The 23,900-nt window shown below is 42.7% G+C and overlaps 1 protein-coding gene across 11 annotated transcripts in view; it reads right to left on the bottom strand.

Annotated features, from left to right (window-relative positions):
• Positions 1 to 23,900, bottom strand: part of egln1a (egl-9 family hypoxia-inducible factor 1a) — a 99,785-nt gene that overhangs the window by 16,445 nt on the left and 59,440 nt on the right. For 5 of the 11 annotated variants that reach the window (XR_005943112.1, XR_005943108.1, XR_005943109.1 and 2 more), the window contains 2 exons: positions 15,250 to 15,603; positions 11,458 to 11,591 (listed from right to left, as the gene is read on the bottom strand). Coding sequence is in view for 4 of the 11 variants with exons in the window: in XM_041188629.1 (XP_041044563.1) it covers positions 11,455 to 11,591 (137 nt within the window). In the remaining 7 variants the exon portion in view is untranslated. Of the gene's footprint in view, positions 1 to 11,454; positions 11,592 to 15,249; positions 15,604 to 23,900 lie in introns of those variants that run through there. The other 6 variants (XM_041188629.1, XM_041188630.1, XM_041188632.1 and 3 more) reach the window with 4 other exon arrangements.

Genomic DNA, 23,900 nt, shown 5'->3' with positions numbered 1-23,900 from the left:
AGAGAGTTGCCCTGGGGATCTCAACATTGACTACAGACCCCATGAAGTCTCATGAAATCAGGTCAAACATAGGGGCAAGGAAATCTCCAAGTGATTACTATCTACTGTCCCGCCTCAGCTATGAGTCAGAACTCCATGTTGAACACTAATTGGGGAGGCAGTGACGTGGTGGCATTATCAATACTGGACTAGTATTCTAGAGACCCAAGGTGGTTGAATCCCACCACGGCAAATGGTGAAATTTGAATTCAATAAAAATCTAGAATTAAAAGTCTGATAATGACCACAAAACCATTGCTAATTGTCATAAAAACCTATCCAGTTCACTAATGTCCCTTGGGGAAGGAAATCTGCCATCTTTACCTAGTCTGGCCTACATGTGACTCCAGATGCACAGCAATGTGGTTGACTCTTAAATACCTTTTAACAAGGGCAATTAGGGATGGGCAATGAATGCTGGCCTAGCCAGTGACACCCACATCCCATGAATGAATAAAAAAATTGGAGGAAGCAATGAGGAAGGCCACAGGACATACTCTGGATGGGGGACTTCAATGTCTATCACCAAGACAGGCTAAGTAGCACCACTACTGACTGAGCCCTAAAGGACAATGCTGCTAGTCTGGGTCTGCGGCAGGTAGTGAGGGAATCAACAAGAGGGAAAAACCTACTTTGAACTCATCCTCACCAACCTACCTGTTGCAGATACATCTGTTCATGGAAGTACTGGCAGGAGTGACCACCATATAAGTCCTTGTGGAGACGAAGTCCCATCTTCATCATGTTGTGATGCATTACCACCATGCTAACTGTTCTGCAGTCCTGCAATATTCAGCTGAAAATAACGGTGGACAATTAAACAACTAACTGGAGTAGGAGGCTCAACAAACATCCTCATCCTCAATGATGGGTGAGTCCAAAGTGAGTGCCCTTAACGTCAAGGCAGCATTTGACCGAATGTGGCATCAAAGAGCCCTAGCAAAATTGAAGTTGATGGGAGTCAGGAGGAAAACTTTCCGCTGGTTGGAATCATACTGAGCACAAAGGAAGACAGTTGTGGTCGTTAGAGATCAATCATCTCAGCTCCAGGACATCACTGCAGGAGTTCATCAGGGTAGTGTCCTAGGCCCAACCATCTTCAGCTTCTTCATCAATGACCTTCCTTCCATCATAAGGTCAGAACTGGGGATGCTCACCATTGATTACACGATGTTCAGCACCATTCACGATTCCTCAGATACTGGAGCAGTGCATGCCCATGTGCAGCAAGACCTGGACAACATTCAGGATTGGGCTGATTAGTGGCAAATAACATTACTGCCACACAATTGCCTGGCAATAACCATCACCAACAAGAGTGAATCCACCCATCTCTCCCTGACTATCAATGGCATTACCATTGCTGAATTCCTCGCTATCCACATCCTGTGGGGTTACCATTGATCAGAAACTGAACTAGACCAGGCATATAAATACTGTGGCTGCACGAGCAGGTCAGAGGCTGGAAATTCTGTGGAAAGTAACTCACTTCCGACTCCCTAAAGCCTGTCCACCATCTACAATGCACAAGTCAGCAATGTGATGGAATACTCTCCACTTGTCTGGATGACTGCAGCTCCAACACCACTCAAGAAGCTCGACATCATCCAGGACAAAGCAGCCCACTTGACTGGCACCCTGTCCACCACCAAAACAGATTACTGCAGTGTGTACCATCTAGAAGACGCACTGGAGCAACTCACCAAGGCTTGTTCAACACCACCTTCCAAACCCACAACCTCCACCATCTCTCAAAGGACAAGGGCCGAAGACATAAAAACAAAAAAACTGCGGATGCTGGAAATCCAAAACAAAAACAGAATTACCTGGAAAAACTCAGCAGGTCTGGCAGCATCGGCGGAGAAGAAAAGAGTTGACGTTTCGAGTCCTCATGACCCTTCGACAGAACTTGAGTTCGAGTCCAAGAAAGAGTTGAAATATAAGCTGGTTTAAAGTGTGTGTGTGGGGGGCGGAGAGATAGAGAGACAGAGAGGTGGGGGGTGGTGGTGTGGTTGTAGGGACAAACAAGCAGTGATAGAAGTAGATCATCAAAAGATGTCAACGACAATAGTACAATAGAACACATAGGTGTTAAAGTTAAAGTTGGTGATATTATCTAAACGAATGTGCTAATTAAGAATGGATGGTAGGGCACTCAAGGTATAGCTCTAGTGGGGGTTTTTTAAAATTTTTTTATAATGGAAATAGGTGGGAAAAGGAAAATCTTTATAATTTATTGGGGAAAAAAAGGGAAGGGGGAAACAGAAAGGGGGTGGGGATGGGGGAGGCCGCTCACGACCTAAAGTTGTTGAATTCAATATTCAGTCCGGATGGCTGTAAAGTGCCTAGTCGGAAGATGAGGTGTTGTTCCTCCAGTTTGCGTTGGGCTTCACTGGAACAATGCAGCAAGCCAAGGACAGACATGTGGGCAAGAGAGCAGGGTGGAGTGTTAAAATGGCAAGCGACAGGGAGGTTTGGGTCGTTCTTGCGGACAGACCGCAGGTGTTCTGCAAAGCGGTCGCCCAGTTTACGTTTGGTCTCTCCAATGTAGAGGAGACCACATTGGGAGCAACGAATGCAGTAGACTAAGTTGGGGGAAATGCAAGTGAAATGCTGCTTCACTTGAAAGGAGTGTTTGGGTCCTTGGACGGTGAGGAGAGAGGAAGTGAAGGGGCAGGTGTTGCATCTTTTGCGTGGGCATGGGGTGGTGCCATAGCAGGGGGTTGAGGAGTAGGGGGTGATGGAGGAGTGGACCAGGGTGTCCCGGAGGGAGCGATCCCTACGGAATGCCGATAAGGGGGGTGAAGGGAAGATGTGTTTGGTGGTGGCATCATGCTGGAGTTGGCGGAAATGGCGGAGGATGATCCTTTGAATGCGGAGGCTGGTGGGGTGATAAGTGAGGACAAGGGGGACCCTATCATGTTTCTGGGAGGGAGGAGAAGACGTGAGGGCGGATGCGCGGGAGATGGGCCGGACACGGTTGAGGGCCCTGTCAACGACCGTGGGTGGAAAACCTCGGTTAAGGAAGAAGGAGGACATGTCAGAGGAACTGTTTTTGAATGTAGCATCATCGGAACAGATGCGACGGAGGCGAAGGAACTGAGAGAATGGGATGGAGTCCTTACAGGAAGCGGGGTGTGAGGAGCTGTAGTCGAGACAGCTGTGGGAGTCGGTGGGTTTGTAATGGATATTGGTGGACAGTCTATCACCAGAGATTGAGACTGAGAGGTCAAGGAAGGGAAGGGAAGTGTCAGAGATGGACCACGTGAAAATGATGGAGGGGTGGAGATTGGAAGCAAAATTAATAAATTTTTCCAAGTCCTAACGAGAGCATGAAGCGGCACCGAAGTAATCATCGATGTACCGGAGAAAGAGTTGTGGAAGGGGGCCGCAGTAGGACTGCAACAAGGAATGTTCCACATACCCCATAAAGAGACAGGCATAGCTGGGGCCCATGCGGGTACCCATAGCCACACCTTTTATTTGGAGGAAGTGAGAGGAGTTGAAGGAGAAATTGTTCAGCGTGAGAACAAGTTCAGCCAGACGGAGGAGAGTAGTGGTGGATGGGGATTGTTCGGGCCTCTGTTCGAGGAAGAAGCTAAGGGCCCTCAGACCATCCTGGTGGGGGATGGAGGTGTAGAGGGATTGGACGTCCATGGTGAAGAGGAAGCGGTTGGGGCCAGGGAACTGGAAATTGTTGATGTGACGTAAGGTGTCAGAGGAATCACGGATGTAGGTGGGAAGGGACTGGACAAGGGGAGAGAGAAGGGAGTCAAGATAACGAGAAATGAGTTCTGTGGGGCAGGAGCAAGCTGAGACGATCGGTCTACCGGGGCAGTTCTGTTTGTGGATTTTGGGTAGGAGATAGAAGCGGGCCGTCCGAGGTTGGGCGACTATCAGGTTGGAAGCTGTGGGAGGGAGATCCCCAGAGGAGATGAGGTCAGTGACAGTCCTGGAAACAATGGCTTGATGTTCAGTGGTGGGGTCATGGTCCAGGGAGAGGTAGGAGGAAGTGTCTGCGAGTTGACGCTCAGCCTCCGCGAGGTAGAGGTCAGTGCGCCAGACAACAACAGCACCACCCTTGTCAGCATGTTTGATGACAATGTCAGGGTTGGCCCTGAGAGAATGGAGTGCAGTAAGTTCAGAGAGAGACAGGTTAGAATGGGTGAGAGGAGCAGAGAAATTGAGACGACTAATGTCGCGCCGACAGTTCTCAATGAAAAGATCGAGAGAAGGTAAGAATCCAGAGGGAGGGGTCCAGGTGGAGGGAGAATATTGGAGATGGGTAAAAGGATCCGTTGAACTGGGAGAGGACTCCTGCCCAAAGAAGTGAGCCCGGAGACGAAGACGGCGGAAGAAGAGTTCAGTATCATGCCGAGCCCGAAATTCATTGAGGTGAGGGCGTAAGGGTATGAAACTAAGTCCTTTGCTGAGCACTGAACGTTCAGCATCGGAGAGGGGAAGGTCAGGGGGTATAGTGAATACACGGCTGGGGTTGGGATTGGAAGAAAGGGTGGGGACGGAGGGACAGGCAGGGGTGGAGGGTCCTAGATGGGTGTTGGTGTCGATGAGTTGTTGGAGCTTGCGTTCCTTAGCACTTGAGAGAAAGAGAAAAAGTTTCTTGTTGAGGCGTCGGATGAGCCGAAGGATAAAATGAAACTGGGGGCACGCGCAGCTTTGAAAAAGGGTACGGCGGTGCTGCTGGAGGGAGAGGTCGAGTGTGTTCATATGGCGGCGCATGGCACTGAGTGTGGATTTCAGAATGTGACGGGAACAGCAGTCCGAGAAACGTTTTATGTCCCGGAGATACCTGTAATCCTGGGTGGGTTCGAAACATGAGGGGTGGAATTTCAGTTGAAATCCACGTGGGGTAAGTCGGAGACGGAGACAGTCACTGAGAAAGGAGATATGGCTGTGAAAGCGGGTTTTAGTAAACACCTTGTCAAAAACTAGGAGGGAAATGGAAGACACATGGGAACACCACCACTCACCATTATGACTTGGAAATATATCGCCGTTCCTTCACTACCTCTAGGTCAAAATCCTGGAATTCCCTTTCTCACAGCACTGTGGGTGTATCTACACCACATGGACTGCAACTGTTCAAGACAACAGCTCACCACCACCTTCTTGAGGGCAATTAGGAATGGGCAATAAATGCTGGCGATGCCCACATCCCACAAAAGAATTTTAAAAAACCATCCAAGACAAGGCGTGTTTGGCACCCCATCCACCACCTCAGACATTCATTCCCTGCACCACAAACGCACAGTGGCAGCAGTGTGTTGCACTGGAGCAACTCATCAAGGCTCCTTCAACAGCAGCTTCCAAACCTGAGAACTCTACAACCTACCTTCGCTGTTGCCGGGCCAGAATCCTGGAGCTCCCTTTCTAACAGCACTGTGGCTGTACCTAGACCATATAGACTGCAGCAGTTCAAGATGTAGCTCATCCACCACCTTCCTGAGGGCAATTAGGGATGGGCAATAATTGCTGGCTGGGCCAGCGACCCCCACATCCTATGAAAGAATAAATTTCAAAAAAACTGAATGCAAATGGATCTGTTTCCCTTTAGCAAACGACAATCCAGATTAAAGTCATATTGGATTGAGCTCCTTCTTCCTTCATGCTCTTTGTAGTCTTGCTGCTCTCAATGTCTCACCACGCGGATCGCGTAAGCCATTGAAGGTGGCAAGACAGGTTGAGAGTGATTAATAAAGCATACAGTATCCTAGGCTTTATTGACAGGGGCATAGAGTATAAAAGCAAGGAGGTTATGTTGAACTTGTATAAGACATTAACTCAACCTCAGCTGATGTACTGCATCCAATTTCAGGTGTCACACTTTCAGAAAGATGTGAAGGCATTGAAGAGAGTGCAGAAAAGATTCAGGAGAATGGTTCCAATAATGAGGAATTTCAGTTATGAAGGTACACTGGAAAAGTTAGGACTGTTTCCCTCGGAGAAGATAAGGCTGAGAGGAGATCTGATAGAGGTATTCAAAATCATGAGGGATCTGGATAGATAGGGAGAAACTGTTCCCATTCATGAAAGGGTCAAGGATGAGAGGGCACAGATTAAAGTAATTGGCAAAAAGAAGCAAAAGGGATATGTGAAAGAACTTTTTCATGCAGTGGATGGCTAGGGTCTAGAGTGCACTGCATGAGATTGTGGTGCAGGCAGTTTCAATCAAGGCATTCAGTAGGGAATTAAACTGTTATCTGAAAAGGAAGCATGTGCAGGGTTACAGAGAAGATGGGGGAATGGCACTAGGTGAATTGCTCATTCGCAGAGTGGTGCAGACACAATGGGCCGAATGGCCTCCTTCTGCACTGTAACAATTGAGAGAAGATGCAACACCTGCCCCTTTACCTCCCCTCTCCTCACCATCCAAGGGCCCTCACACTCCTTTCAAGTGAAGCAGCACTTCACTTGCTTTTCCCTCAATTTAGTCTACTGCATTCGCTGCTCCCAATGCAGTCTCCTCTACATTGGAGAGACCAACGACAGACTGGGTGATCATTTTGCGGAGCACCTTCGGTCTGTCCGCAAATATGACCCAGACCTCCCTGTCACGTGCCTTTTCAACACACCACCCTGCTCTCATGCCCACATGTCCGTCCTTGGCCTGCTGCAATGTTCCAGTGAAGCTCAACACAAACTGGAGGAACAGCACCTCATCTTCCAATTAGGCACTTTACAGCGTTCCGGACTTAATATTGAGTTAACAACTTCAGATCATGAACTCTCTCCTCCACCCCCACCCCCTTCTAATAATTATATATTTTTAAAATATATTTTTCTTTTCCCACGTACTTCTATTATTATTTAATTTATTTCCATCCATTGTTTTATCTCCACCTTTTAGCCTATTTCAATCCCTTCCTCCTACCCCACCCCCACTAGGGCCATCTGTCACTTGCTTGTTCTGCTTTCTACCCTTAATGTCACCATTAGCACATCCTTTAGTGAATATCACCACCATCAATACCCCTTTGTCCTTTTGTCAATGACATCTTTGGCAATCTCTTCTTTGCTTCCACCTATCACTGGCCCTCTATCCAGCTCTACCTGTCCCACCCCCGTCAAACAGCTTATATTTCAAAAAACAAAAAACTGCGGATGCTGGAAATCCAAAACAAAAACAGAATTACCTGGAAAAACTCAGCAGGTCTGGCAGCATCGGCGGAGAAGAAAAGAGTTGACGTTTCGAGTCCTCATGACCCTTCGACAGAGGGTCATGAGGACTCGAAACGTCAACTCTTTTCTTCTCCACCGATGCTGCCAGACCTGCTGAGTTTTTCCAGGTAATTCTGTTTTAGCTTATATTTCACCTCATTTCTATTTTTCTTTAGTTCTGATGAAGTGTCATATGGATTTGAAACGTTAACTATCTTGGTCTCTGCAGATGCTGTCAGACCTGCTGAGCTTTTGCTGCTATTTTTGTCTGTGAAAATATACTTTTGCACTGGGCATGATAAAAAAAACTAAGAATTCTAAACACCCCTATCCTGTAGGTAGCAGTTAGAGATTGCTTGGTATTCAAGCATGCACAGCCTTAACAGCACACAGGCTTGTCTCTGTATCTTGGTTGGCACAAAGGAATGTGGGAACAGGAATAGGCACATGAGCCCCTCAAGCCTATTCCGCCATTCATTGAGATGAAGGCTGATGTGCAGCCTAATTCCATACACCGTCCTTCACCTTATATTCCTTATTACCTTTCGTTAACAAAAATCTATCAATCTCAGGCTCTAAATTAAGAGAGTTCCAAACTTCTACCATCTTTTACATGTAAAAGTATTTTCTAATTTCACTTGGGATAGGTCTAAATCTAACTAATTATTAGTCTACGCCCCTAAACCTAGACTCTCCCACATTAGAAAGTGTTTGCCAATCCATTCTATCAGCTCTCCTTATTATCTTGGAAACTTCCTTAGCATCTTTAAACTTCTAAATTCCAGGGAATACAACCCCAATTTGTCTAATCGCTCATCACAATTTAACACTTAAGAGTCCAAGTACCTTCTTGTAAATCTACATTGCACTCCCTCTGAGACCAGTATGTTCTTCCCAAGCCCAAAACTGCTTGAAGTATTCTAGGTGTGGCCTAACCAGGGCTTTGTACAGTTACAGCATGACTTGTTATGCCTTGTATTCTGATCCTCTGGCTATAAAGGCCAACATTCCTTTAGCCTTTTTGATAATTTGCTGTATTTGATCATGACATTGTAACAATCTTTATACCTAGACACCCAAGTCTTTTTGGACCTTCTGTTTATAGCTTTCCATCATTTAGGAAATAATCCTGTTCTTTATTTTTTTTTAGGTCTAAAGTGGATGATCTCTCATTTGCCAACACTTTAATCTATTTGCCAGAGTTTTACCCATTCATTTGATCTATCAATATCTCTTTGCAATTTTATCCTGCCATCTATGCTGTTGTCCATTCTTGTGCCATTGGCAAACTTGAGTATATGTGGCTTTTTATCCCATCAACTAAGTTACAAATAAGAAAGATGAATTGTTGAGGCCCCTACACAGATCTAAGCGGGTCACCAGTAGTCGCATCCTGACACTTGGAGTAGCTGCTTATTACCCCTATTGTGTGTCTCTGGCTATATAAAATATATATAATATGCATCAACATTCCTGTATTCATCAGGCATAGCCTAACCTTTAAAAAGCCATGCTGGTTCTCTCAATCAGCTATTCTAGAATATTTCATTCTATTCTTAATAATGGACTCTTCAGAGTTTCCAGACAACAGATGTTAGGCCAACGGGTCTATAATTCCCTGGTTTCCTTCTCTCACCTTTGTTAAATAGCAAAGTGACACACACAACTTTCGATTTAAAGGAATGGTTCTCAAATCTAGAGAACTTTGGAAAATTATAGTTTCTGCAACTACAATGTTCTCAACTACTTCCTTTAAAACCCTGGGGTGAAAACCATCTAGTCCTGGGGATTTGTAACTCTTCAGGATCATTATTTTCTTCATTACTGTTATTTTGCTTATATTAATTTTGTTGAGGCCCATCCCTGATTCAATATTAGTTTCCTTGGAATGTCTGGCACACTAGCCTCTTTCACTTCTGTAAATGCTGGTGCAAAATAATTATTCAATATGTCCACCATTTCCTTACTTTCACTGAGAACATCACCATTATCAGTTTTCAAGAGTTTACATTGTTCTGAACCATCCTCTTTTACCTTATACAATTGTAAACATTGTGTGTGTTGATTTTGATATCCCTTGCAAGATTCTTTCCAAACTCTCTTTGTAGATCCCATTATATATTTTAGCACTCTTTCTTTTTGTATGCCTCTCATCCACAGATCTATGCTATTTTTTGTAATTTTCTATGCTTTTTTCATTTTATGTTTTCTCTTTCCTCTTTAGTTATCCATGGTTTTTTTTTGACATGCACAGCTTTGGTCCCTTACTAACATAAAAGTGGTTACGTAACACATTTGCTGGAATGGACTGGTTGGGCCAAATGGCCTGTTTCTGTGCTGTATATCATATGCAGTTTTATTTTCAAACACCTCCCACTTGTCTTCTGTCATTTTATCCATTAATAGATTTGCCCAGTTTACTGTAGGTAGTTTCGGTCATACTGCATTGAAATCAGCCTTACTCAAGTCTAGAATCTATTTCTCCCTTTCGAACACTGCATTGAACTTGATCACATCATGGTTGCTAATAGATAAATGTTCACTAGTAGGCTGTTAAGTACTAAATCTAATATGGCATGTCCCTTTGATGGTTTGAGGACATATTGTTGTAGAAAAGTATCCTGAACACACAAGAAATTGACACCTTTCCAACATGTGTTGGTCTGCTTATTCCAAACTAAAGCTAAAATCTATTAAAGCACACTGCCTTTGGTACATGTGCTTGTCTAATCTCAGTGCTTATACATTCTACCAATCCACAGCTTCTACCAGGGGTCCTATACACAACTCCTACTACAACCTTAATCCTTTTCTATTCCTCAATTCTACCCTTAAAGCCTTCACTGTCTGTTTCCCTATTTTTATATCTTCCCTTATCATTGAAGTAATTTCATCCTTAACTACAGTTGGTATTTTGTTTTTATTTGTTCGTAGGATGAGTGTGTTGCTGGCGAGGCCAGTATTTATTGCCCATCCCTAATTGCCTTCTTGAACTGCTGCAGTCCATGTGGTGTAGGTATACCCACACTGCTATTAGGAAGGGAGTTCCAGGATTTTGACCCAGCGACAGTGAAGTAACAGCAATATATTTCAAAGTCAGGATGGTGAGTGTCTTGGAGGGGAACTTCCAAGTGGTGTTCCCATCTGTCTGCTACCTTTGTCCTTTGAGATGGTAGTGGTAGTGGGTTTGGAAGTTGCTGCCAAAGACACCTTGGTGAGTTGCTGCAGTGCATCTTGTAGATGGTACACACTGCAGCCACTGTGTCAGGGGTGGAGGGAGTGAATGTTTGTGGATGGGGTGCCAATGAAGCGGGCTGCTTTTCCTGGAAGGTGTCAAGCTTCTTGATTGTTGTTGGAGCTGCAGTCATCCAGGCAAGTGGAGAGTATATTAAATTTCAAATTGAGACACTCCATAATCTGCATTTTTGACATCTATATAAAGATGCTCCCTGCTCCACTTTGTGTTAAGATTTTAATTCTGAGCATTCCGGCAATCAGAGTAGTTGGAATTTGGAACAGATCTCAAATACTTTCTTATGTAGAGTTAGTTCAGTGGCTTCAAGGCTCTCGCCCCAATGAAAGATTGCAACCATTTTTGGAACATGGCCCAACCCTGCATTTCAGCAGAAATGGTAGTTCCGTTAGCCAACAAATTTGATGGTTCTAAGTGGTAGAGGTAGGAGGGATAGAAAAAATTTTGAACAGAAAGTCTCTCTTGCACTTTCCTTCCTAGTTAGCCCTGCAGGTTTGATTTGAAGCCATCTGTATCAGGGTCATTCATTGTACATAGAGGCTCGAGGCAGGAAGCTGTCAGCATTCCAATTTCATTACAGAATGAATTGCTACAATGAGTTTGCACCTTAAAGCCACGAAGGAATTCGCACGCATTTGATAAATGCAGTGCAGCAAGTGACCTGAAGTATAGTACATCTTGTATACCCAGGATAATTTTTGTAACATACAGGTTTTTCTACATAACTTTGGTTGCTGCCTATTCCAATATGCCCCAGATGGCTATGGAAATTTCAGCCATCAAGTGAGCTGACACTAACTACACCGAGACCTTCTGAGGAAGATTGAACGTGTAATATCTTAAATAGGCACTGTCCATGTCACTTTACTTCTTACAAACACATCATGCTGTGCCTACTCCTGGGATAAATGGAGAATGACAACTATGAATATGATTATTCAACTTCAGCTTTCTTCCCAACAAAAGGACTTCATAGAACTTACCTTGTGGCATAAGCAGGTTGTACTTCATGAGGATTGCGTCGATCAGACCAAAAAAATAGCAGCCTGTCAAACTTTGGTTCAATATCAGCGAACTGTAATTTGCCTTCTGGAAAAATTCGAAGAAGACCTCCATTCACCTAGCAAAGCAAAGGAAATCTTCAGGTACCAGACCTCATTTGTGCACTTTGAATTCCTAGATACAAAGCAAATCATCACTAAACATTTCTTAGTATCTGAAGTTTGTACTAGCTTATGCTAATGCAGTGCATTTCATCTGTTTAGTACGGATCACTTTTCCAATGTAAAAGGTTTGTAAAACTCATCTAAATCTTCTCAGTATAACAGTAAGAATCAAAAAATCATTCCCTCCAGTTGGTTACTTCAAAATCACAATTGTTTATTTCCGTTCGTCATAAGATTTTAAAGAATGGGAAAAGTCTAAACTTATGTATTCACAAAGAGCCTAAAATCCCCTCAGCACTCGATTGTTTCTTAAGTTAATCAAGGTTTCGCCTCCACTCCATACCTAGCAGTCCAACAAAAATCAGAATTTCCATCTTTAAGCTTTGTAGTTTCTCAAAGCAATGAAGACTATTCTCTTTACTAGATACAAAATAAAAGTGAGAACTGGACATCCCTTTTGATCAGGAATTAGTCAAGATAATTTTTATATGGAGTTACAGTATATTTAAACTGCTAATGTTATGAAGCCATGCTTTACAAAAAAATAATTATGTAATCATTGGTTGAAAATCTCAGTTTTAGAAGGACCAAAACAACAAGTTAAGATGGCTGCCAGGTGTCAGGTGACTTTAATAACTTCTGCACCAACTCAAAATTACCTCAAGTCTCTGGAAAGTTATTAACTAAATTACCCTAGACGGGGTGCCCTCCCTTGAATGGATGTGTTTAGGCATAACCATCTGTGGAATTCTATTGTCTGTGCACTTAGCTGAAATTCAAAGGCCAGACTCCATATCTCTAAGCGACACAAAAAGACTGTAGATGAACCAGTTCATCATAAGTAAGAGTGAACAGCCACCATCCATCCTCCAATGTGTGGCAATGGCTCCTAACTTCGAATCATTTATGTGGACAATGGAAGTATTGATCGGGGGGGTCATATGACCAAAACATGACTTCAGATAACAAATTTTACTCCAAGGACCAGAGAGATACAAGCCAGCCTTCAAACAACCAGCACAAAAGACTCCTGTGTGCGCCTCTCTCCACCTATTCTTACAAGCTTGAGTGCTGTCTGCATTTTTTTGACTATCTACATGCCGCAGAGATTTTTTTAAGAATTCAAATCAGCTGCTGCTGTCTCCAGAAGACCAGATAAATTGTCATCTACGTCGTTAAACCAGTTCAATGCCGAAACCAGAAGGACCACCAAGCTCAGCCTGGATCCACCCAAGACATCAACCTGTAAGAGCCGTATCACTTTAATCTTTATTGGACTTTAAAATATCAATTAAGCTATCCTCCCACTGTGTAGTCTATTTTTTGTATGTGAGAACCTGAGTGTGTGTGTTTGAGTGAATAGAAGTTGGAGCGCTTTAATTTTCTTAGACTGGATTAAGTATAATAAAAACCATCCTCTGTTCCTTTACAAAGAAACCTGTTTTTGTTTTTTTATAATCACATCATGTAAACGGTTAAATATTCACTGCAAAAAGGGAAGAGGGGAAAGAAGGTAGCCATTCCACCTTTCCTCACATGATCTTAACAGTTAATAATGCAGTATTCCATCAAATTAAAATAGAATTGCTGATTGTCAGTTCTTAAAGTTATTTAACTGGTAATTATATAACTATGGATGCTTAACTGCTTCAAAGAAAAATACATTATAACAGAATAAATATTTTGTTCCTGGCTGTTAGTGGCCAGTTCTGGTGAGAAAGCATCAGTTTCTGTGGGTACTGGGAAGCTTATATATTCTAAATGTATCATCTTATTCTGGAAGACACATTTCAAGATCACGGACTGTATATAAGGATAAGAGATAGTTCATCTGATTGATCCAAAGAAACGGTTAACATTCCAAGCAGCTATAAAAATTCACTTGACCTAGAGGGTAATCCCTTGTGAACTGATTGTTGTTCTTCGTGGCGAGGAATTTGATGAGAATGTGCACTGTAGTAATGGTGCACCTAAATAGCCAAGTGGTTATGGTACTGGGTTTGTAACCCCAAGATCAAGAGTTCAAATCTCACAATGGCAAACTATGAAACAATGTAACTTCATCCGAATAGGAACAGATGGAAACGTGTTTGTACTCGCAAGAGTTACAGTGTATGCCATTACAGTGGCACAAATTTTCCAAAAAATTATTGTGCAAGTGATACAGGTCATTAATTGGTTCCATGCCAAAGCTTCCTAGGACACTTTGCACCCACCTAGCCGAAACAGTGATAATTCAATTTTCATTGCTCCACCCACTTATAAAATCAACAGTCACAACCAATTTGTTGCATTAATGCTACTCTGTTTGTCACTGCCATTTAGGCTAAAGCAGAAGTGCCGGTGACCTGGCAGCGACAGAATTCATTGCTTGAAGATTGCTTTTCCTTAAGCAAAGATAAATTTTACTGAGCTTTGTCAATTTATTTAGCTAATATAAAATAATTGGGTTTCATACGTTCCAGCTGGCTTGCTTTCTGTGAAATAGAATTCAATTTTTGATAGCCATTTAATGTCTGTACCCATCCACTAATTTCTGGTTCCTTTACAGTTTCAATTGGTACTTAAGAACATTGATTTATTTAAGGAATTATGATCATTAGACCATGCAGCTGCAACAGCTCCAAATTTAAAGGCAGCAACATCTGAGAAATGACAAATATATCCTACAGATCTTGCATTGAGTTTTTAATACAGTACATGCGCTTTGAAATGAATTTACCCACGAACATCTGAAAGCGATTACAATTCAGATGCCTCCAAACAGCTCATGAACGTGCAGCCACACATACACTGCTCACATTGCATCCAGGGATTATATTTACACGATTTTACAAAATAAAATAAATAATGCAGATTTATGGTGATTTTGCAAAATGCATCTCAAGTCAGACACGTGTTTTTATAAACTGTTAAAACAAGTGGATGAATACTGTGTTCACGTAATCAAAATCAGAGCTGATGTTTCAATCGTTTCCGAATTGCCATGTGTTGTGGCACATTCTAACGAATCTGGCAACTGGTCTAATGATCATATCTGGCAAATTTCTCTGTAAATTCATCATTGAAATCTCAACAGTATAATGCCCACACATTGCTATGGCAGGCTGACAATGGCAACCATCATTGATTGGACTAGCCTTTGATCATTTAATCCCCATGATATTTTGCCACACAAATTGCTAGAAGTTCAAGATGGAAACTGTGCAGCAACCTCTGCAAGACATCTGGGATGAGTGAACAGGGCAAACATTTGTGTACATTCTAGAACAGACTGAAGGCATGTGAAATTAACACAACATGGTCTGAACAAGGAAGTGCAAGTTAGAATGAGGATTCAATGTAAAACAAAATAAATAGGTTATGATCCCCGTAGAGACCATTAACGTTTAAAGAGAAGTTCAAGTCCAGTGCTTAACTGAAAGAAACATGCCACAAGATTTCACCTTTCCAAACAAAAGCAAACTTTACTGTGTATAGAAAAATTAGACAAAGCAAGCACTACTAACTTAACACTGTAGCACATTAAGGCTTAGATATAAATCCCCTTTTACTTCCTAATTCCACGTAAGAGTTCCTTTGTACCGTAAAAGATCTTGCTGGTTTACTCACTTTTCTTTCTGGAATCAAACCAAGTACGCCACAGCTCTGTGGAATTAATTTTGACTTCTCCTCAGTGCTCCTGCTACTCTCCGAGGTTCGAAGTTTCATGGAGATCCTCCAATTTGCTTTTGGTAAGCGACCCTCCAATTTTTCTTCAAAAACATCATGACTGTGAACTTCTCAGCTCAAGCTTGGGCTTCACTGCATTTACGCGTAGGGACTTTTAAACTTTTCCGATAGCCCTTTGCTGTGGTTTCCACTGCTTCAAAGCTCTTGGCAGACCTTTAGTCCAACAGCTGCTTTACAGCACCTGGCAAACGCACTCTCTCCCCCTGCCTGGATACAAGCTGCACTGCTCATTTTCTGTGAGCAAACACACAGATAAATTAAAATAAAGGAATCTCCCTAACTCCCACAGCTCTTCTCCATAGCAATATAGCATACTTGGAATGTTCACAACAGAAATATAAATTAATTATCCTTTAACCTTCAAACAACCCTTTGATGCTGTGGCCCACATGAATAATTTCTCTCTCCAACTCCACATTCCCACCTATCCTCAATAACTTTTCACCACCTTGCTTATCATGAATCTATCTACCTCTGCCTTAGAAATATTTAAAGGCTCTGCTTCCACTGCCTTTTGAGGAAGAGTGATCCAAAGATTCAGGACTCTCATCTCTGTCTTAAATGGGCAACCCCTTATTTTTAAACAGCGACTCTTAGCTCTAGATTCTCCCACAAAGGGAAACATCCTTTTCACATCACGTCCATCCTGTTAAGACCTCTGAGGATCTTATATGTTTCAATCAAGTTGCCTTTTATACTTCTAAACTCCAATGGATATAAGGATAGCCTGTCCAACCTATCCTCATAAGACAAAAAGCCATTTCAGGTATTAGTCCAGTAAACCTCCTTTGAACTGCTTCCAATGCATTTACATCCTTCCTTAAATAAGGAGACCAGTACTGTACACTGTACTCCAGATATAGTCTCACCAATGCCCTATATAACTGAGGCATAACTCCCTACTTTTGTATTCAATTCCCCTAGCTTTCCAAATTACTTGCTGTACCTGCGTACTAACCTTTTGTGATTCATGCAGTAGGACACCCAAGCCTCTCTACATCTCAGAGCTCTCAAATCTCTCACCATTTGGATAATATGCTTTTTTATTCTTCCTGCCAAAATGGACAATTTCACATTTTCCCACATTGGACTCAATTTGCCAGATCTGTGCCCACTCACTTAACCTATCAATATCCCTTTGTAGCTTCCTTATATCCTCTTAACAACCTACTTTCCTACCTATCTTGTGTCATCAGCAAATTTAGCAACCATATCCTCGGTCCCTTCATCCAAGTCATTTATATAAATTGTGAAAAAAGTTGAGGCTCCAGCATGATCCTTGTGGCACACCACTTGTTACATCTTGCCAACCAGAAAATTACTCATTTATGCCTACTCTCGGTTTCCTGTTAGCTAGCCAATCTTCTATCCCTGCCAATATGTTATTCCTACACCATGAGCTTTTATTTTTCACAATAACCTTTGACATGGCATCTTATCAAATGCTTTTTAGAAATCTAAATATAATATATTTACTGATTCCCCTTCATCCTTTGCATGTTACTTCTTCAAAGAACTCCAATTTCCCATTCGTGAAACCACGCTGACTCTGCCTGACTACCTTGGATTTTTCCAAGTACTCTGCTACAATGTTCTTAAATAATAGTTTCTAACATTTTCCCGAAGACAGATGTTGAGCTTATTAGCCTATCATTTCCTGCTTTCTGTCTCCTTCCCTTTTTGAATAAAAGGGGCTACATTCACTGTTTTCCAATCAAATGGAACATTTGATTCCCAAATCTAGGGAATTTTGGAAAATTAAAACCAATGCATCAACTATCTCACCAGCAACTTCATTTAAGACCCTAAGATGAAGTGCATCAGCATCTGGGGATTTGTCAGCCCATACCTCCAACAATTTACTCAGTATCACTTCCCTGGTGATTGTAATTTTCTTGAGTTCCTTCCTCCCTTCTGTTTGCTGACTTATAGCTATTTCTGGGTTGCTGATTCCACTGAGAAACCCCTTTTTTTACAAAAACGCTTTTTATGTCTTTGATCTGGGAAGTATATGAATAATTTAAATTTATCGAAATTAACTGTAGACCTCTTGTCCCTACCAAAAGCTCAGAGATGGATCATTAATTGTTTAAGTATTCTCACTTCTAACCATGACATTATAAAATAATTATAGGTTGCCCTTTGAACTGTAATTACCTCAGGTCTGTTTACCAATTTCTCAACCAGGTGTTTCCATTTATTGACATTTAAATTCAGTAAAAATCTAAAAGTTATACGTCTAAAACATCCGACTTATGAAATTAGGCATTCAATAGGATGCAAAGAAAAAAGGCCAAATTAATAGAGAAAGTCTGCCCAATCATAACCAGAGCTCCTTCAATAATAACATCTCTTCTCACACCTGCAGCATTAACTCTGCAGTCCCTGAAACAACTATTCTTGCCCCCTCCTCTTTTTCATATACGTGCTGCCATCATCCAAAGACATAGCATCAGGTTCTATATGTAAACTGATGACAAGTTCTTGCTCTCCTATCTATAGAGCTTTTCACTGGTTCCAAAATCCTTCCCAAAATGGGGAGCCCAGAACTTCATGTAATACTTAAACTACAACTGAACCAATGTCTTATACAAATTTAATGGTTTCTTACATTTACATGCAATTTCCACTTTTATAAGATTTCTGCATCACATTTATTTTTGTATGTTCCTTTACACATATGCTACCAACTTTGAAGATCTTTGCATCTATACCCCTGAATTACAACGCCTTGTTACAACCACTAGATGCTAAAAGACGGTTATATTTAAACTGTCTCTTTTAATTCAAAGGTAAGGTGGAGCAGGTGATGATCTATTGATTCTGCCCAACAATAAGTCAATATGACCAGATTGTCATGGGGTCTGCAGGACCCAGGTCAAGTCATAATGAAACCCACAAGCCAGATTAACACAACCGCATACCAGATTTAACATCTGAACACAAAGGAAAGAAGCTGGCTTCACTTTGTGTAGACTTGCAGACTTTCAGATTTACTGACTCAAACCCTGAATACAGGTGGAGAGAAACAGAGAACCAGTAGCTGCCATGAGTAGCAGGGGAAAAGGTTGTTCTCATTTAGCTACCAGGCAGAATGCAGATTGGAATTCGTCCTCTGTTTGAAGAAATTTATGGTCACTAGGAGGCTAACCTACCCTGACATGGCTGGGAGGTGGCGGCAGAATGATGGTATTGTCACTGGACTAGTAATCCGGAGACCCAGGGTAATGCTCTGGGCACCCAGGTTCAAATCCCACTTTGGCAGATGGTGAAATGTGATTTAATAAAAACCTGGAATTAAAAGCCTAATGATGAATATGAAGCTACTGCTGATTAACGAAAAACCCATCTGGTTCACTAATGTCCTTTAGGGAAGGAAATCTGCTATTGTTCCCTGCTCTGGCCTACATGTGACTCCAGGCCCACAGCAATGTATTTGCCTCTAACTGCCCACTAAAATGGCCTAGCAAGCCACTCAGGTGCATCATACTGCTACAAGGTCTATGAGCAAAGGAACCAGATGGACAACCCAGCATCAACCTAAGTACTGCAAACGATGATGGCAAACTCAGCCCCATCAACCATGCAAATTCCTGGGGGCTTGTTGCAAAATTGGGAGAGCTGTCTCACAGACAAGTCAAGCAACAGCTGACATAGTCATACTCATGAAATCACACGTTACAGATAATGTCCCAAACACCAACATCACCATTCCTGGGTATGCCCTGTCCCACTGGAATACAGTCAGGAAGGAGTTGCCCTGGGAGTCCTCAACATCTACAACAGAACCAATGATGTCTCATGGCATCAGGTCAAACATGAGCAAGGATACTCCTGCTGATTACCATGTACCACCACCCCCCAACTCCCTCAGCTGATGAATGAGTACTCCTCCATGTTGAACACCACTTGGAGGAAGCATTGAGGGTGACAAGGGTGCAGAATGTACTCTGGGTGGGGGACTGCAATGTCAATTACCAAGAGTGGCTCGGTAGCACCACTATTTTCTTAGCTTGCCAAGCCCTAAAGGACATAGCTACTAGGCTGGGACTGCGGTAGGTGGTGAGGGAACCAACATGAGGGAAAAACACAGATAAAAACAAAAATACTGCGGATGCTGGAAATCCAAAACAAAAACAGAATTACCTGGAAAAACTCAGCAGGTCTGGCAGCATCAGCAGAGAAGAAAAGAGTTGGCGTTTCGAGTCCTCATGACCCTTCGACAGAACTTGAGCGTCAGGTTCTGTCGAAGGGTCATGAGGACTCGAAACGTCAACTCTTTTCTTCCCCGCCGATGCTGCCAGACCTGCTGAGTTTTTCCAGGTAATTCTGTTTTTGTTATGAGGGAAAAACATACTTGACCTCATCCTCACCAACCTGCCTGCCACAGATGCATATGTCCACGACAGTGCCAGTAGGAATAACTACTGCACAGTCATGGAGACCAAGTCTCGTCTTCAATATGATAAGTGGGATAGATTGCGAACAGATCTAGCAACTCTAGACTGGGCAACCATGAGGTGCTGTGGGCCATCAGTTGCAGCAGAGTTGTACTCAACCACAATCTGTAACCTCTTGGTCCGGCATATCTCCCACTCTACCATTACTACCAGGCTAAGGGATCAACCCTGGTTCAATGAAGAGTGCAGGAAGGCATGCGAAGAGCAGCACCAGACATACCTAAAAATGAGGTGTCAACCTGGTGAAGCCACAACATAGGTCTACTTGCATGCCAAACAGCATTAGCAGGAAGTGATAGAAAGAGCTAAGGAATTCCACAACCAACAGATCAGATCGAAGCTCTGCAGTCCTACCACATCCAGTTGTGAATGGTGGTGAACAATTAAACAACTCTGGGAGGAGGTGGCTCCACAAATATCCCCACCCTCCATAATGAGGGAGCCCAGCACATCAGTACAAAATATAAGGCTGAAGAATTTGCAACAATCTTCAGCCAGGAGTGCCGAGTGGACGATCGGTCTCAGTCTCCTCTAGAGATCCCCAGCATCACAGGTGCCTGTCTTCAGCCAATTTGATTCAGAGGCGATAGCATTGTGGTATTGTCACCGACTAATATTCCAGAGACCCAGGGTAATGCTCTGGGGACACAGATATGGCAGATGGTGAAATTTGAACTCAAAAAAAATCTGGAATTAAAAGTCTGACGATGACCATGAAACTATTGCCGATTGTCATAAAAACCCATCGGGTTCACTAGAGTTCTTTAGGAAAGGAAATCTGCCATCCTTAACTGGGCTGGCCTACGTGACTCTAGACCCACAGCAATGTGGTTGACTCGCAAATGCCCTCTAAACAAAGGCAAATAGTGATGGGCAATAAATGCCGGCTGAGCCAGCAAGGCCCACATCCCACAAGCAAATAAAAAACTTCACATGATGGCAAAAAATGGCTGAAGGCACTCGACACTGAAAAGACTGTGAGCCCGGACAATATTCTGGCAATAGTAGCTTGTGGTCCAGAACTTGTATTCCAGAACTTGCCAGGCGCCTAGACAAGTTGTTCCAGTATAATTCCAACACTGATATCTGCACAGCAATGTGGAAAATTGCACAAATACATCCTGTACACAAAGCAAATCCAACCCGGTCAATTACCACCCCATAAGTCGACTCTCAATCAGCAGTGAAGTGAGCGATGGGGTTATCAACGGTGATATCAAGGACTTGCTTAGCAATAACCTGCTCACTGACACGCCAGGGCTCCACTAGGACCACTAGACTCCTGACCTCATTACAGCCTTGGTTCAAACATGGGCAAAAAAGCTGAACTCCCGAGGTGAGAATGATTGCCCTTGACGTCAATGCAGAATTTGTCAGTGTGGAATCAAGGAGCTCTAGCAAAACTGGAGTCAATGGAAATCGGGGGGAAAACTCTCCGCTGGTTGGAGTCATACCCAGTACAAAGGAAGGTGGTTGTAATTGTTGAAGATCAATCACCTCAGTTCTAGGACATCACTGCAGAAATTCCTCAGGGTGGTGTCCTATGCCCAATCATCTTCAGCTGCTTCATCAATGACCTTTCTTCCATCATAAGGTCAGAAATGGGGATGTTCGCTGATGATTGCACAATGTTCATGACTTCTCATCTACTGAAGGAGTCCATGTCCAAAGAAGCAAGTCCTGGACAACATCCAGGCTTGGGCTGACAAGTGGCAAGTAATACTTGTGCCACACAAGTGCCAGGCAAATGACCATCTCCAACAAGAGAGAATCTAACTGTCGCCCTTTGACATTCAATGGCATTACCATCACTGAATCAACATCCTGTGGGTTACCATTGACCAGAAACTGAACTGGACTACCCATATAAATACTGTGGCTACAAGAGCAGGTCAGAAGCTAGGAATTGTGCGACGAGTAACTCACCTACTGACTCCCCAAAGCCTGTCCACCATCTACAAGGCACAAATCAGGAGTGTGATGGAATACTCCCCTCTTGCCTGGATGATTGCAGCTCCCACAACGCTGAAGAAGCTGGACACTGTCCAGGGTAGAGAAGTCTGCTTGATTAGCACCACATCCACAGACTACTCCCTCCACCACACAGTAGGAGTGTGTACCATCTACAAGATGCTCTGCAGGAATTCACCAAGGCTCCTTAAACAGCACCTTCCAAACCCATGACCACTACCATCTAGAAGGACATGGGCAGCAGAGATTGGAACACCGCCACCTGGAGGATCGCCTCCAAGTCACTCACCATCCTGACTTGGAAATATATCGCAATTCCTTCACTGTCGCTGGTTCAAAATCCTGGAACTCCCTTCCTAACAGCACTGTGGGTGTACCTACACCACATGGACTGCAGCTGTTCAAGGCTGCAGCTCATCATCACCTTCTCATGGGCAACTGGGGATGGACAATAAATGCTGGTCCAGCCAGCAAAACCCACATCCCATGAATGAATTTTTAAAAATTAAGATAAAGAAGAAAAAGTGTGCTTACAATAGATGTCAGGTAGAAAATACAGTTGAGAATCAGGCTGAATATAGAAAGTTCAGAGGAGAGGTGAAAAAGTAAATAAGGGAAACAAGGAGGGAGTATGAAGAGAGACTGGTAGCCAATATAAAAGGGAATCAGAAAATCTTCTATAGGCATATAAATAGCAAAAAATGGTGGTAAAAGGAGGAGTAGGGCCTTTTGGTGACCAAAATGGGGATTTACACATGGAGGCAGAAAACATGGCTGAGGTATTAAATGAATACTTTGCATCTGTCTTTACCAAGGAAGAAGATGCTACCCAGAGCATGGTGAAAAAGGAGGTAATTCAGACACTAGTTTGCCTCAGCTGGAGTACTGTGTCCAGTTCTAGGTGCCACACTTTAGGGAGGATTTGAAAGCATTGGAGAGGGTGCAGAAAAGATTCATGAAAATGGTTCCAGGAATGAGGAATTTCAGTTATGAAGATAAGATGAAGAAGTTGGGACTATTTTCCTTGGAGAAAAGAAAGCAGAGAGGAGATTTGATAGAGGTATTCAAAATAATGAGGGATTTGGACAGAGTAGATAGGAACAAACTGTTTGCACTTGTGAAAGGATCAAGAATAAAAAAAAAGCAGAGATTTAAAGTACTTGGCAAAAGAAGCAAAAGCAAGATGAGAAAAAAAACTTTTACACGCAGCGAGTGGTTCGGTCTGAAATGCACTGCCCAAGTGTGTGGTGGAGGTAGGTTCAATCGAAGCGTTCAAAAGGGAATTAGACTGTTATCTGAAAAGAATGCGCAGGGTTATGGGGAAAAGGTGGAAGAATGGCACTAAGTGAATTGCTCATTTGGAGAGCTGGTACAGACACAATGGGCCAGTTGGCCTCCTTCTGCATTGTAACAATTCTGTGATTCTGTAATTAATATCAAGCATGACCTGCTCATTACAGATTCATGCCTACTATTTCTGTCTAGCTTGTGCTTACCTGTTCACTAATTTCATTTTAAAACTCTAGAAGCTTGCTCAGTACTGAGTTAACACAAATTAGCTTGTAAATTTTTACTTAGCCTTTTTCCCTTTCTTGTTCAGATTCATTTAAAGAAACAGGTAGTTGTTGTAATGTGAAGACTGTTGGGCTGCTCAAGGTCCATTTTACACAAATCTACCAATTCAAGGAACAATTTGTCCCATTACTCTCCTGTCTATTTCCCATAGCTCTGCAATTTTTTTCCCATTTTCTACGTCTGTTAAATCTGTCCTCAATCTCCTTTGCTCAAAGGAGAACTGTTCCAGCTTCTCTAGGCTCTCCACAGAACTGAAATCCCTCAAATCTAGTATAATTCCACATTGCCTCTACACCAATCCCCAATTGTATATCTAAAGTATCGTTTCATCACATTCAGGGAGGCAACGATTTCAAAATTATGGGAAATGCACCAAGAATCTGATATCAACAGTAAAGGTAACATTCCAATAAATTGGAGATATACAGTTAATACAATTTTATCTACTATATCTATACCAACAGTGCACAGCAGGTGGCATTAAACCTCAATTCCGGAATGTTTTCACGAGAACATTTTTAATTC

The sequence above is a fragment of the Carcharodon carcharias genome, chromosome 5 (genome assembly GCF_017639515.1).
Source record: "Carcharodon carcharias isolate sCarCar2 chromosome 5, sCarCar2.pri, whole genome shotgun sequence".
Taxonomy (NCBI): domain Eukaryota; kingdom Metazoa; phylum Chordata; class Chondrichthyes; order Lamniformes; family Lamnidae; genus Carcharodon; species Carcharodon carcharias.
This window is presented reverse-complemented; position numbering and strand designations above follow the sequence as displayed.